General features: G+C 50.8%; 1 protein-coding gene across 1 annotated transcript in view; it reads right to left on the minus strand.

Moving 5' to 3' along the window:
* Positions 1 to 9,850: 9,850 nt before the first annotated feature.
* Positions 9,851 to 15,911, minus strand: part of KCNK10 (potassium two pore domain channel subfamily K member 10) — a 119,795-nt gene continuing 113,734 nt past the window's right edge. The window contains 1 exon segment of the mRNA XM_028506326.2: positions 9,851 to 15,911. Coding sequence (XP_028362127.1) covers positions 15,309 to 15,911 — 603 coding nt within the window. The 3' untranslated portion in view covers positions 9,851 to 15,308.

Here is a 15,911-nt window from a genome sequence, read left to right on the forward strand (position 1 = left end):
GTTTTCCCCACACTGGGGCGGGGGCGCCCCCCACAACCTAATTGTACCAAGAGGAGGGCTAGCTCTCCACCTCAGGCCTATGTCTGCTCGTCTCCCATTCTCTTCTGTTCTCACTAACGGAGGAGTCCAGCCTGGTGGGCCTCACCTAATGATTAAGGGGCTGTTCTGTGCCTTACGCAGAAGGCGTGCAGGCCACGGTGGGGGGAATTTAATGAGTTTTTGTCTGTATTTATGAAGGGACAGTCAAAGTGGAAGGAAGAGTGGGTGGGGGGAGAAAAGGAGGGAGGCCAGGAGAGCAGGAGGGAGGAAAGGAAAGGAGGAGGGAGTTGTGTATACAGATACAGATGAGAACCGAAACGCTCAGCAACCACTGTCTCAAGTCCACAGCTCAAACACAACAGGACATTTTGTTGACTTAGTTTCTCAGAAAGAAGGCACTGAACCCAAGCTCTAAACAACTAGCTTTGGAGCTCAGCGCTGCTATTTTGTAGTTGCCTGAAGAAGTCCCTTTAACGGGACGGTCAGATGTGGAAACTCTCACTTTCCTGCGTGGGAAGACCGGCAGCACTCCGTAAACCCACCGTGCTATTCCCTCTGTGGTTCTGGCTTTGCCTTCCCAGGCAAAGATTTCATTAGACCCTCCTCTGAGGCCTCACCCTTGCCCACCGACTTTCAGGGCACCCCTCCCCCTCCACAGCCTGGAGGATGAAGTCCAAGTTCCTTAACATGGTATTTAAGGCTACCGTGGGCCTGGCTCCCCCCACACCCACCGGGGCCTGTCCGTTCCAACAGCACCCCATGGTTCATAGATCCTTGAACCCACTCCGACCTGGGCCTCTACTTTTGTTCATGGTTCTACTCTGTCTTGAGCCCTCACCTAACCCCCACCACCAGGCCAGCTGCTACTCAGGCCTCTTCCTAAAGCCTGCCATGACCTCTGCCTGCTCATGACCTCTGCCTGCTCCCCCCTCCCCCCCGCCAGGTGGCTGATGTGACCCCCTACCCTGGACACGCCTCTTTCATTGCACTGGCCACATGCTAAGACATTCATCCGTTTGGTGAGTTTCACCTGCATCGGATAGATAATGAGACCCTTTGGGAAGAAGCTGAGCTCCGCCTTTGAGCGCCACGCCCGGTACACAGTAGACATTCAGTGAGTGTTTGCTGAGCGAAGGGCGCATGAATGAAAGGTGATTTCTCCCCGCACTTGAAACCCAGGTGTCCTTTAGAAGACTGAAAACTACATTGGAAGCCACTGTATGTGTTGCTCCCTCCCTTCAACCTCTCGGTGGATGCTTATTTTGTGCCTTTGTCTCCTTGTACCCTCTCATTCCTGTTTTATTCCCCTTTGTCACTTTAATGGCATGCCGGCTCAGTGCGAACATTGGCAGCAGCCCGGAGCCCTCGCCCAGCCAAGCAGGGCCCCTAGTGGGCGCTGGGAAGAGGGTCACTTCAGGGCACCCTCGGGATGATCTGAGAGAAATGTGAGGGGATGGATCCCCACGGGGCCACTGGGGGCGGGGCCAGGGGACTACCGCTTTGTGCTTGTTGCTACAATTCTAACCCCCATCATAGCGGGCGATGTCCCCACATGGTTTTGTCGCATTCAGAACAACTGGACTAAGATGACTCCCGAGGAAGGGCCTGGGACTCACGGAAGTACGACGACTGATGGAAACGGCAGCAGGAGCCTGCACCCACCGGCAATGCAGGGCTCTGGGTGCCCGGGAGAGCCCAGGGGCACCTGCTGCTTGACAGCAGTGATGGCAGAGATGACAATTGTGGGGACAAGAAAAGGAACCCACGTTTTATTGAAAATATGCAGTAGTGGCAGGCGGGGAAGATTTTCCTGTCCCACATGGACCCGGGAAATAGGGGCCTCTGAGGGCTCTGCCCAGCCTGGGGGGACAGGGGCAGGGTCTGCGCGTGGTAGGAGGGCGGGATGCAGTACTACAGCCTTTCCTAACCCTGCCAGAAAAGGGCGCAGGCCTGCCAGAGCCTAAAGTCAGGCCAGTTCTGCATCGTGGCACCCGCCTCCCCAGCTCCCCTTCCCTGTATCTCAGATGAGCACGGTCTTAGAACCTTGTCTCACACCTGACCGGTACCACAAGTGACCTTTGCAAGGTCCGAACGGCACAAAGCCCAAACAGTGGAGGCAGAGGGTTCCTGGTGTGCATATCGGTTCCACTTACCCAGCTGGGAGCCTGTGGGCGTCCCCAGCGACCGTTTCCTTCCACCAACAAAGCGTTTGTAGGCGGCTGATGCCCTGAGAGGCAGAGCAGGGAGAATCCCCGAGATAAGAAACTCTCAGCAGCTGCTGGGAAGTCCCCGCAGTCCCTGCCAGCAGGCCAGCCTGCTGCAAGCCACTGAGGCTCCTGACCAGTCATTGCCTCCTCCCCAGTAACAATAACATGAGGCCGAGAAGAGCTAGACCCGTCGGGGGCAGCCTGGCTCAGCAATGCTGATACTGACCCCAGGTTCGGCTGCCTGCCGTCTGGAGGTGAATAATAAAGAGACAGAGGCTAGTGGAAGGAAAAAGCAGTTTATTCAAGAGCCGGCAGCTTGAGAAGATGGTGGACTCTCATCACAAAGACCTTCTTAACATTTAGACACAGTCAGGGGATTTATAAGGAGGGAGGAGGAAGGAAAAAAAAAAAACAGAACAAAGAAACCAAAGGAAGGGATGGAGGGTTCTCCACTGAGGGAACTACACGCAAGCCAACAGTCTGTTCAGGCAACTGATTGAAGGTCAACAAATATCCCAGAGCCAGAAAGATTGAAGGTCGAGTCCGCTTCTTTTGAAGTTAGTTCCTAGAATTCTTAACTAATGCGTGCCTTTAGACAAAGAGGCTGTTTGCTTCACAGGTCATCAATGACAGAAACGATGACAACAAAAGAGGGGTGGGGTGGGTTTCGAGCGTAACCACCGCAAAGAAGACATCAGTGTGCTATTGACCACATAGTGTACATAAGCAGTGGCTAAGGCTCTCTTTAGGGACACAGCTGTGGATACGAATCCCGTCTCCTTTACTGGCGGCAAGTAAATAAACTCTCAACAGCCATGCCTTGTTCTTCAACACAGTATCCCAAGAGGTGAACCCCTTGAGATCAGCAACAATTTCAGGCTGAGTCAGCGCTCAGGTTAGAGCTGTCTGCAATATCACTAAAGAAGGTCAGAAACTCCCCTACCGGTCCCAAAATGTGGCAGGCCGTCCAGGATAGGTACAAGGGTATCATGGACAGGACAAGGTGGGGTCCTCGCCTCCTTCTCTACAAATCTGTTTAGTAAACCCTGCCCCGATATCTCTATGTATTTCTCCCTATTCCGCAGCCATGAACACAATTGTTCACCTCCCCATCAACAGAAGGGAGCTGTTTGTGCAGAGGTGCAAAGCCTGACATATTCCTTGGGCATGGCACGCAATTTAGTGCCCCCACACTGCTTCGAGATGTATCACATTGAAGCCAAGTAATCTCCAATGTATGGTGCCAAATCTACAAAGACCCCCTAGTCAGAGTCAAGTGCAATTCGAGCCCAATTTCAGACACTGATAGCTGAGTTGCTTTGTCTTCAGCATTCGCTCGGGCCCTTGAAGGAGCTGGTCCCATGAATGGCGGGGGTCCTCTCGTGCCCCAGCCACCTTTTCTTTCCCTTGTGGCATGCTGAACCCCAGGGTTGGGGAGTGGGGACATTCTCCCAGAGCCCACTCTGTGAACTGAGCCCACTGCCTCCTACAAGGCAGCTTCCTGATCCTTTGGCTTGGTTCCTTTGGGCTCCTTTTCACAGCCTCAAGCCACCTCCGCTTGCTTTAGACTGTTGCTGAGATCATTTTCCTGAAACTTCTCATCTGCCAGGGGCTTGACCTTCCTCAGGCCCCAGGCCGCCTTTAGCTTCCTGGCATGCCTCTGTGCCTAGGACAGGCAGGGTGCAGGCATCTATGGCTGCCACTTGTTCTGCTCACATCCAGTACACTGGCTTCACACACACACACACACACACACACACACACACCCCTTATGCCCACACCATCACACAGTCTGTCCCCTCCCCTTTAACGAAGTCCCCGCCCACCTGGGCAGTGAGCCTCCGGTCCAGCTCCCCCAGGCCCACTGCACGGGCATTGCCTCGCCCGTGTGGCCACTTCCTTTTGTTCTTCTTTCATTCTTGCTTGTTCTGTTTTTATTGTTCCAGAATGAATAACTTCTTTTGCCTCTTCGTGTCTGGAAGACACCTCTGGCTGTGTCCCACGTCTTTTCTTTCCCCTTTACCAACCTTCATTATTCGGGGGGGCATTACCCACGTGTTCAGGCTTTTAAGAAAATGATATGTCAGTCTATTTCTGCTTTCTCCTGAGTCTTAGCCTTCTCTTGACTGAATTGGGGAGGGGGGGTGTTTGCACATAGGACAAACTGGGGAAAGGAAAAAGGAAATTTTAAGGAGAGAGAACTTTTTCTATTGCAACATACTCATGCGGCCTCTTTCGCCACAGGCCGTCAACTTCCAGTGAGGGCCCGTTCCTCCAGGCACTGCTCGGAGGCCTGGGAAGGAGAGGGGGAGAGAGAAGGGGGAGGCAGGATGCTTCCCAGTTCCCCTCCTTGAGGCACCCAGGCCTAGTTCCTGAGATGAGTCCTCCCTTGTGTTGGCCGGACATCGGTCCTGGATCCCAGATCCCACAATGCGGAGCTAGTGACGGGACGCAGCAGCAAAGGGGCGAGTGTAAACTATGGGGGTAGGCGGACTGGGGTGCATCTGGAGTCCAGTTCGATGACCCGGTTTGGCCAGGGAGCTGACTGGTTCCCTCTCGCCCCACAGGGAGCCCCCAGTTATTCCGTCCTCCCCTCTCCTCTTTTCCTGAGGGAGGAAGTGAACCCCACTCAGCCCCACCTGCGCATCTGCTGAGGCAGGAATGGGACAGAGAGCAAGAGCTCAGCCAGTCCGAGGCAATGCATGGGTACGAAGTGTTTCTAGAACAGAAGTCAGCTAGAAATCAGAGAGAATACTGATCTTCTCTTCCTGTCTAGGAAACAAGAAGATAAGGATTCAAACCAAGAACCATTTAGAACAGAAAAACAAAAAAGTTCGGGTGTACAAGAAATGGTGAAACTTTATTTTCTATAAATCAATATCATTTTAGTTTCAAGACCCCTGATCGAATGTAGGGGAATGTGGGAAATTCTACTTCGGTGAATGGTTTGGGCTGGAATCCTGGGGCCCTGTCGCTGTCCACAGTGCCCCTTCAGGCAGGGCTGGCTCATGGTGCAATCTCTTCTCTTCAGGGGCCACACACAGCAAACCCCCCCCCTCCCCCGCACTCTGTGTGGGTCCCGGACTTCTCTCTGCTCTGTCTCCAGCCTAAGGGAACGCCTTGTGACTCAGGGAAGTTTTTCCCCCATCCCTGTGCTCTAGGCAACTATGCTTCCTATGAAACGAAATCCTTCCGTGGGCCCAGCTTTTGCAACAAGGAGGCAGCGATACTCTTGCCGTTATACTCCTTCCTTGAGAAAATGAAGCCAAAACCCGGGATTTTCTTGATGTGAGACAAGAGGGAGGGGGAAACACAGGGAAAGGAGGAAGCTAACATACCGCATAGTCCCCATCACACTTGCCTTCAGAAGGAGTTACAATTTCTGTTGTCATCGGTGACTGGTAGAGATTAATCTTCTGTTCATCTTCTGAGTTTTGCTTAGAGTTTGTGATTTATTTGTCATTTTAAAGCATCTCTCCCTCATTGGAAAGTGTCTTACAACAAAGTCATCCCAAGTGAGAGTTTAGTTGTGGTATCCTCAACAGGAACAGATCAACCCTAGATACTATTATGCAGAATTATGCTCGAGAGCCGCCCAGCTTCCTCACTCCGTATGCTCTTTTCAGATGTTGCCTCTTACAGGAAGCCTGCTTTGACTGTCAAGGTGCACCCCAAGCCTCGTGCTCTCTGAATGTGTTACATTCTTGTGATAACTCCTTGTACTTTTGAACAGAACCCCATACAGTCCTGCTATTGTTCTTCCTCTAACCAGATTGCAGGATTTCACCTCCCAGAACACATGGCACTGGGCTGCCTAACCACACAACAAGAGATCCTTGAGGGCAGGGACCATGGCTTTGCTATCCCCATGTCACACTCCAAGGGCCTCACACAGAGCAGGGGCCCATAAGTGTTTGTGGAATGGATGGATGGATGGATGGAGGGACTGTACAGCCTTAACGAATTGCCATCACCATAGCTACTTCTCCTTCCCCCATAATAATAATTCAGTGGGGAAATTGTTTCAGATTCATATTCACTTAGGGATGTACTAGAGGGGCCCATTACTTTTTTTTTTTGTATGGCGTCAGACAACCAGAGAACAGAGTGTTCTTTAACGCACACGCTGATGTTCTTTGTAAAATGTGGAAAGGCACCAGCCATAAATTATGCTAGCATTATGCATAGTTCTATTTCTGACATTTGCAGCTAATGTTGTTGATGCTGGATATCAGGGTTCTTCAAGGTTCTTCAAGCAAATTTTTAGTTCACTGAAGTCTTGCACTTGATCTTTGTCTCAGGTGTTTGCAAATAATTCAAAGGAGCTGTTGATGTAGGCAGTTTACAGATAAAACCACAGATGACTACACTGGGAAATACTTCAGAGTTATCATATTCCAGTGAGGAAAATGGCTTATTCGTCCTTGATGATTTCCAGTAACGAATGATGACCTGCTGTGTGCGAATAAAAGTGTATCTTTCAGATAGTGAAAGATTTTAAATACTTCTTGAATTTGAAACTGTGAGTCATTTTGGTACTTTTGATTTTTAGATGTTTACATTGTATTTTTCAATTTGTTCCTAAGAACAAGTCACCAAAAATGTGAAATATTTGCCATAAAGGCAATGGGCGGGTGTTGAATTATTTCAGCTCCTGGGGCCATGTATGCACTAGCATTTTAACACTGGGATAGTTTTGTGCTAAGGGTGTTCCCACCACTCTGGTTTCTGGGGCTGATGTAAGTTCAGAGAAGTAATCAGGTTCAAGTTGCCATTGGGGTCAGTGTCCTGCCTCTAGAGAGCTTCCAAGAGACTTCCTATTTGCCAGGACCACTACCCTTTGCCCTGGGATCCCCGCACACAGTGCAACCTTTTAGCTCCCTTCCAGCTCACTGAGATTTGTAGTCTCTTCCTCTGCTCCTATTCTCAGCAGAGGTCCTTTACTTGATCTATGCTCTCAGATTGGCTACTTATCCAACAAATATCCTTTGAGCTCCTACCATGTTCCAGGCCCATGAAAACAATGAGAGAAAGAGAGTTCTCTCTGGGAGTTCTCAATATGGAGAAGATGGGCAGTTACCAAAATGGAGTGACTGTTGCTACCAGGGCGTCATGGGAAGGCTAGCTAATCCACTCCTGGATGGGCAGGGAGGCTTCTGGAAAGCTGATCCCCATGCAGTGTCTCCCCAAGAAACAGAGGACCTGTGAGAACCCTCTGAGATTCTCAGGGATACCTAGAGGGGAATTTGGGGAGCTAGAACACCCCAGAACAGCTGGGCAGGGCCAGAGAAATATTGCTTTATGGCTGTTGCCAGATCCATGGCTACAAGTCTAATCAGGAAGCCCTTTCCAAGAAAAATATATTTAGGTGCTTTTGAGTTCTCTAAGAAATGCAAGTTCATTGACTATAATTTTGGGAAACCCTTTAATGTTCACAAAAGTGTGCCATATGACCTTACCCCTGTTCTCTGAGTGACTAATGCCACTCAGTTCTAAATGCTGTCCACTCATGAGAGAGTGAGAGTGAAAAAGGCAAATAATGTCTTAGTATTATTCTCAAAAGTGGTTTGACCTCATGGATCCCATGAGAGAATCTCAGGGACCTACCAGGGTCACTGGGCCATATTTTGAGAACTCCTAACCTCAAATATAGTCTTAACATGAATTCTGAAAATGCACCTGGGTTCCCAGGGAAGGGATTCTGTGACCGGTGAAGAGTGGCGGCACATTTGCCACATATTCAACATCCCCACAAAAGTGTAACCTCCTATTTCCTTAAGCTCATAGACGTTCAAACTGTCTATAGCAAGGACATTGGTTTTAAAATAAATATTCCCTTGCCTACACAGTCTAAATGAGAGCTATTCTTCAGAATAGTCATCTCTAGAGGTTGGTTATTTCAACAGCTATCACTGTTGGAGTTCTTTGTATACCAAAAGTACAAACCGAACTAATTGCTTTGTAGAAAAACTTGGTGTTTGGCCAAGATGATACCAAGGAGTTGAATAAATTACTTATTCCACCAAATGACTCCAAGTCATGAAATGACTCCAAATGACCTCCAATGCATGAAAAAGTTAAATCTGCTTTGAAGGATGCAAATGTGCTACTAAAATTATTCCAAATGGTATTAAAATGATTCTACCAATGACTTGAGTATGTGTATGGTGTTCGTTGCTGTGCTCAGTGCTGGGAATGGAAAGGCCCAATTCCTGCCCTGAGAAGGTTACGATCTGCATCAAACAGACAAGGAAGCCAGCAGTCGAAATCCAACTGCAGCAAGTCAACTATACCAACTACAGCAACTGCAGCCAGTGCTTTCGCTTGAGGGAGCTCCAGCCATGCTGAAGGCGGGGCTAACTTTCTCTGGGAGGATGGGAGGAGTGAGCCCAGGAGAAGGACTTCCATGAGTCAGGTGATTTCCATGAGTCAGGTGGTCGTGGAATGGGAGAAGGTGGCACATCTATGAGGAGGACTTTCAAAAGAGGCAGCACATGTGAAGACCTAGGAGAGGAGGGCACAGGCCAGTTGGACAGCTTGCAGCTGATTCAGAAACGGTGGCGGCAAAAGCTGGTGCACAGTGAGGCAGAAACGCACCCAGGCCCGATAGACCAGAACTGCCAGGTTTTATCCTGAAGACCAAAGAGACCCACAACTAATTTGCATTTTAGAAAGATCCTTTAGAGCCCCTGCCATGTGCCATGCACTGTGCCAGGTCCCTAAAAACACTACAAATGTGAGCCAGATCTGTCTCTGCCCAGCCCGTGACCGGGAGTCACATGGGGTAAGCCTGGGTGAGGTTCTTGGCTTTGACTACCACGTTAGGCCACTTGACCTTGCTCAGACCCACAGCCAGCATGCCTCTCTCACAGACAAGGAGGGAGAGGTGGCCAGGGTGAGTCAGAAAGGACCACATCACCTGGACTGGAAGAGTGCTCCAAGCACAGGTCCCAGGCGGCTACATGAGCTAGCTGAAACACGGAGGTTTGGAGCTGACTCGCTTGGACTGGAAGCTTCTTATTCCCTCTAATCCTCAAAGTCTTCACCTACAAAATGAAGAACCCCAACTTGTTTCACTGGGAAGACTCACTGGTATGTCTGTAAACTGCCTAGTACAGTACCTGGTGCATAATAGGTGCTCAAAAATCATGGGTGTTTTTCTCTCTGACTCATTATTTCAAGCCCGTGGCCGGTGGACACACAGCAAGGGCAAACCAAATACGGCTTGGACATGTGGGCGCTGGAGGAGTTGTTCACTTCACACTGGAAGACCTGTCACGATGTCTAAATTTAGTGTTCCACCTAAATGATGGGACATCATGCTGCCCAACCTCCAGGAGCATGCAATCAGGGTCAGATAAAACTGTGCGGGTGAAAGCAACAACAACACTGAGTTGTTCTAAGATGCTCTTCTTGGGTTGTAGTGCAGCGGGCTCCTCCGCCGGCCAGACCACGAATCTGCCCCAGTGACCACATGTGTGAGTGCCCAGCCACGCAAGGAGCCTGTCCCCACAGGACCTGTGGCCCTGAGCGTGCATTCCAACCCAGCCACTATCAACCACACTTGGTCCCGCAAAAGAAAGGAACACAGGAAAGACGTCAGGTTGGATCTTCCAGAAGGTCTTTGTTGCGAATTTCTCCATTATTGAAAAAAAAAAAAATTACATCATCAAATAAAGACAGTAGCAGCACAGCTTCTTGAAATGTTACAAAGCAAGTTCGCTTTTTGTCCTTTTCCTAAGAACATTATGCGTTATGAAATTCCCTCTTCCCCCCACCCCCACATTATTTTCTGTAAAATGCCTTTTTTTTTAAAGCACCATGAAATCCTACAGAGAGAAAAAAATAGGTAAAACACCTCCACACGTGGGTTTAACGTCGTCGTTGTCACTGGGTCCCCTGCCTGTGACGCTGGGACGGGGAAAGAGGCCTGAGACTGGCGTATGGGTTGGCTTGCATATGTCTTCTGGGCACCGCACGCCTTCTCCCTCCAAGCTCGGTGCCCTGGCGGCAAAGGAGAAGCTTTCCAACTTCCTTCTGCAGCACGGGTCTGCTGTGTCGACAGAGTAGGAATCCTCGCAAGGGTTTTTTTTATTTTTTAAAATGCACAGGGAACTATTTGAGATTTGTCTCTTAAGAACTGAGAACAGAGAGTAGATTCCAAATCTCTTAGGCACCTGTGAAAAGGATAATCACGTGCAGTGAAATCAGAGACACCTCTGATTTCTCCTCGATGCCACTGCACTGATGTCACGTGACTGAGGAGCCGTCATGGAAGGGCTGAGGTTGACATGGGGAGTGGACAGGCTGGCGATGTGAGAGGCAGCTGGTTTACAGGTGCAAGGACAGAGTTCAGGGCTTTCTCGGCAGCCATGCCATTGGCCTACTATTGAGAGTCTCCTTGTGCAGAATTAACAGCACCCACCATGCCAAGTGAAAGTCTCCTTTGTTTCAGAGGGTTACACTGTTTTACTTGCTTAAGGCCATGACTGACTAGCTCTTACATGATGCCACCAGAAAACTCCCTCTGCTCACACAGCCACGGCTTTGCACCCAGTTGCATCACAACAGGGAGGAAGAGCAGCCCCTCTGGAAACATGAGCGGGTTCAGAAACCAGAGACATGACTGCTGCACTGGCTCTTTCTTCCCCCTCCCTTCAGAGGGTCTTTGCAGGCTTGTGCTTCCCTACACCTTCCCTGGGTTCACGGTGCCCATGGAATGGTCCACTGTTGTGACCCCGCCCAGCGAGTAAAAACCGGCCCTACCCAAATTCCGGCCACACTCTCACTTATTTCCCAAACCCAGCACACAGAGAGTGGAGCAACACTGACTCGGCCAGGAAGTGACACCATCTCCGAGGAAGGCGAGGGGCTGTTTGCTAATGTCTAGCACAACTAGGACTTTCAACACGGAAGGTTCCCCCAAGAACCCAAAGCGGCCATTTCCTGGGAGTGTGCCTGGGTGTGCACGTGTGTGTGTCGGAGTGAGAGACATCTGTAGGAAATGAACTCATGAAGTAAGCAAAGGGAACCTTTACTTCAACTGACTGCAAATAGCAACAGCTTAAAATTCTTCAAATAGTCTTAACACCATGCAGAAAATGCCCGCACGGCAGGAGCCTTCCGGGCGACAGTGTGCCATAGGAGAGGACAGGCTGGGCGTCCACAGGGCACGGTCCTAATTTGGACACCGGGTTCCCAACTACATCTGGCCTCCGTCAATCACCCAGAACACAAATCCCAAAGAACAGGAGACTAAGCTCTCGCTTTAGCCTAAAAGGAGGGAGCCCATTAGTCAGTATCCACAAATCCAGCTAATAAACACTCCTCATAAGTCTGACTGAGTCATAGGCCAGAAATGCCGGTCAGAGAACTGCAACCCTAAAAGGACCTTGACGATGCTCTTTGCTCAACTCCCGTGATGTGCCGAGGAACTAACAAAGGTGTAGGCAGGGGGCAGCGGGGCCCACAGTCACAGCCTGATAATCCCAGTCGCCCTCACTGGAAGCTGGGGACACCCCTACCTACACACACATTCAGGCCTGACCCCCAAAGTGACCAATTCCTGGAGTCCCAATTGGGTTGCGACTGGGTAGGGAGCTACACAGCCTCTTCAGATTATCCCTTGGCTCTCACCAGATTTGTTTTGGAAGAAACATTCAGGACCTAAGTAGCAGGCAAAGCAAAAGCCACCGCCCGCTAAAGACGCCGAGCGTGTGCCCTTCCTGTGTGCAAAGACAGCAGGTCTGTTCCCCGGGGGTGGAGCAGGGCGCGGTGTGCAGGTTGAAGGGCAGGACTGTGGGCACGGGCCCTGAGACTTCACGGCAGCCTTGTCTTATCCACGTGTTTTCTACACGCTATTCAGGCCCCTTCTTTAAAAAGAAACACGCAAGCAACTTCAAAACAGCTGGCCACTCCCCGAACCGTCACGTGGACACGTGAAGAGGGGTCCGGCCTCCTCTTCCCTCTCAGCTTCTCTTCTGGAGATTACATTACAGTCTGTCAACCACCTTTGCCCACCCACGAATCGATCACTCTCCATAGGGGGAGGGGTCTTCTTTGGTTTTATTCACCAGGGCCTTGGGCTCGTCTGTCCTCGGGGAGAGAGTCATGTGCATTGGAGACCTCCCCACTCTCGGTCAGGGGCCATTTCCAATCCCGTCACATCACTGTGATTTAACTCAGCTGGGGAGGCGTCCGCACCCACACCTGTCGTCACCTGTTCCGCTCGGCAGAGTGTGTGGCTTCGTGCTCGGAACTGTTTTATTCCTGCTGTACGCAGAGTTCCTGCAAGGTAAGCAAGTAAAGTGCAAAAGAGTGCTTTCAGAGGGCATTTTTTTAACAGTACGGAAGGGGTGCCACACACAGTATTTCCCCAAAGCAAAACCCAAACCAGAAAAACGTACAGTAAGCGTCTGCAAGACGGAAACACCGTGGGCCCGTTTACACAAAGACCTTGTTCCCCAGCGGTGGTAAAGATCTTCTCCCATCTCTGTCAGGCTGTGTCCATGGAACTAGAAAGACACACGTGTACACAGACAAACACATACACACTCACAAGGGCGCACGACACGGACACTGTAGCAAAGGCGAGAGCAAACTTTGGTCAGCCAGGTTGGGAATACCAGCTCTACCGCTTCCTTGCTGGGTGCCACTGGGTAAGCCACTTAGACCCCCCCGAGCCCCCTGGTCCTCATCTGGGCACGGGGTTTGCAAACACTTCCCACGGAGTGTTGCTGTGAGGTTTCAGTGAGCTCACGTCCATAAAGTGCCTGCTCTAGCACGGGAAGCCTCTTTGCCAGGTTCGTCTGCCGGGTCTAGAGTTTGAACATCCTACTGCAAAGAAGGTACCAAGCAACAGAGGGTGGAAACCCAAATGAATGAGATCCACAGACAGTGTGATCGGGAGGCTTTTAACTTGACGGGCTAAGAGAGAAAGGCCAAATTATCTACCAATTTCTTAAAACACGGTTCTTCAGGCTGCAGTGGCCCCAGAGCGAGAACCATTGTTGGCACCTGTGCAAACATCGAGTCTCGAGTGGGTGTTCATGGATTTGTGGACACGAGATGTCGCCAGTGAGCCGCAGCTCCTGCCCCGCAGAGGCAAACCTACCTCGGACAGCAAGGGTCTCCTCAAAGTTGATTCTTATTGGGCTCCTTCCCCAAAACAATGCCAGAACTTTAATTAGAGCCCAAAAATTTGGGGGGGGGGGACGGGGGCGGGGTGCTGCCTGTGCTCCCGGCAAGGGAGAGCTGTGCCTTTGGGGGAAACGGTCAGAAAGAAGTCTCCCATGGTACCAGCGGTCAAGGGTGTGATGGGTACCATTTTCCCTGGGAGTCCCTGCCAGCCCTCTGACCTGTGACAAGCCCGCTTGTGGGTCGGTCATGTGACATGCTCTAAGCGTGGCACTGAGCATCGAAGGCCCACAAAGAGCAGCTCTCTGCTGTGGCCAGAGCAACCTGCTTCTGTGTGGGGCCCAAACAGCTCAGTTTAAACCGGCACAAGGACAAGCCAATTATGAAAAAGGCTGTGAGGCTCACTGCAGGGTGGTTGGCCTAGTGCGTATTTTTCCCTTTCTGATAAAAACCCACTTGAAATCCTCCTCTCAGAACTTACGAGGAGCCACTCCCCCACTTTCTTTCCCTGGTGTTCCAACCTCATGGAGAAATTGCAGTCACCACGTGTGGGTTAGTGTTTGACTTGAAACCATCACGTGGGTGTTTCCACTGGTGTTGCAACAGCAGGTAACAGATAAAGCAACGAGCGAGGAAAAGGAACGCTTTCGAATAAAGGAACGCCCAAACGTAAAAGTAAAATATTTGAAATACTTCTTTTCAGAATTATTTTTTCAATGGCAATTAATGGCACTTAAGCTGCAAGCAATTAAAACAATTCAGTCCTCTCATACAAGAGTTGGTTGAGGGATTTTCCTTTTGTTTGGAGATAGCGAGATTGGCTCTTGTAACTGTGTCTACCCTAAGACACCCAAAGGGACAAAAAGCCCTGAGATGGAATGATGCCATGGTCCTCCTTGGTATGTCTCAGACATGCAGGATGTCTATTTTTGTAAGAAAAATGTGGGATCCGTTAGAACAGCAAGCCGCTGGCATCATGCAAGGCAAGAGTTTTGGTATTTTCCCCCCTCTTATCAAAACAAGTTATAGCTGGAGTTCCACTAGAAAAGGGAACGGGAACATTTCAAAACCAGTTCATTTTCACCATTGCACCCACTGAGGAAAATGCATGATTTTTGCCCGTAACCATGCAGCTGTTGAGGCTGAGGTTTCACCCATGCGTGCAAGATCGTTTGGACCACCTACCCCTGTGAGAAAGACCAGATTCAGGAGGCTTCTGTCCTTGGTTGAGGTGATATCCACAGTGAGATGCTTGTGACTATTTTGTTTTCTTTTGAAATGAGGAAAGCAACGGCACCTTTTAATATGTGTGCTCTGATCTGCTTCCAACCAATCCCAGGTGCCCTCGGGTCCCCCGGACATGAGAAAGGCTAGGTATGCCCTGAATAGTTTGAATCAGAATTCAAGCTCAGAGCCACCTGCCAAAACGCCAACTCAAACCCTAGTACAGGTTACCAGTTCACCCCCCATCCAGGCCCCTTCTGCGTGTGCATAGGTCACTAACGCTAGGTTCAGGGAGTGAGCTTCCATGTAAAGGACACACCTGTTCCTTTCAGAAGGCTGGTCTGAGGAATTAGCTGCCCTTTCCCGTATGCCATCCAGGCCAGGGCGGCGCTACACCAGGGTACAGCATCACCCCTGCCCCCCACCCCCGGCAACGCGCCCTTGACATCTGCAGCCATGACCTCCAATGGATGCAAATGCTCCCTAGGTGTTTCGCTGTCGCTATGGGAAGCGGAGTCCTTGTTCTTTGATTCCTTTTGGCGGCGCAAGCTTTCTCAGTCCTCTATGGCACAGTGAAATATATTCTTCAATGCTATGTAATTCTGGACTAAGGAGAAGTCTGTTTAAGGCACGTGTCTCAGGGTGAATATTTAAAAAAAAAACAAAAAACACAACGTTTCATCAAGTCCAGCGTCCGGACATTTAAATTCTGTCTTCAAATAATACGTTGCTCTCGTTTTCCCTGTCTTTGGTGTCCGTGGGGACCATCCCGTTCTCCAGCCCCGCCGGCTGCTGGATGCACTCAGTCAATATAGCGGTGCTGGAGTGGTCCGAGTTGCACATCTTTTCCGTCTCCGCCTCTTTCTTCTCCTCATCCAGGGAGTAATTGCGGAAGGTCTTGTAGATCTTCTGAACGTCCTCGGGCAGGGCCTTCTTGAGGTCCTTGTTTTTCCTCTTGGTGAGTTTGGAGGAGGAGGACCCGAACTTGTTGACGATGTTGTCCTCGGAGGCCCCCTGCCCGTGCTTGTGCAGCTGCTCCGCCCCTTTCAGCCGCAGGTTGTTGGGCCGGTTGTTGATGCTCTCCTGGGACGAGGCCTTGCAGCGGCCCGCGTCCAGCGCGGCGAAGACGGAGCGCTTCTCCGGGGACAGCATGTCGAGCGAGTGCGCCCTCTGGTCCAGGCCCAGGCGCCGGCGCTCCATGCTGCGGATGGTGGCCGCCCGCTGCAGCTTGTCGTGGATCTCCACACTGAGCCGGCGCCGCGTCTCCCGGAACTCGGCCGTCACGTTGGCCTTCCACTCGGCCGC

The sequence above is a fragment of the Phyllostomus discolor genome, chromosome 1, assembly GCF_004126475.2.
Source record: "Phyllostomus discolor isolate MPI-MPIP mPhyDis1 chromosome 1, mPhyDis1.pri.v3, whole genome shotgun sequence".
NCBI lineage: Eukaryota > Metazoa > Chordata > Mammalia > Chiroptera > Phyllostomidae > Phyllostomus > Phyllostomus discolor.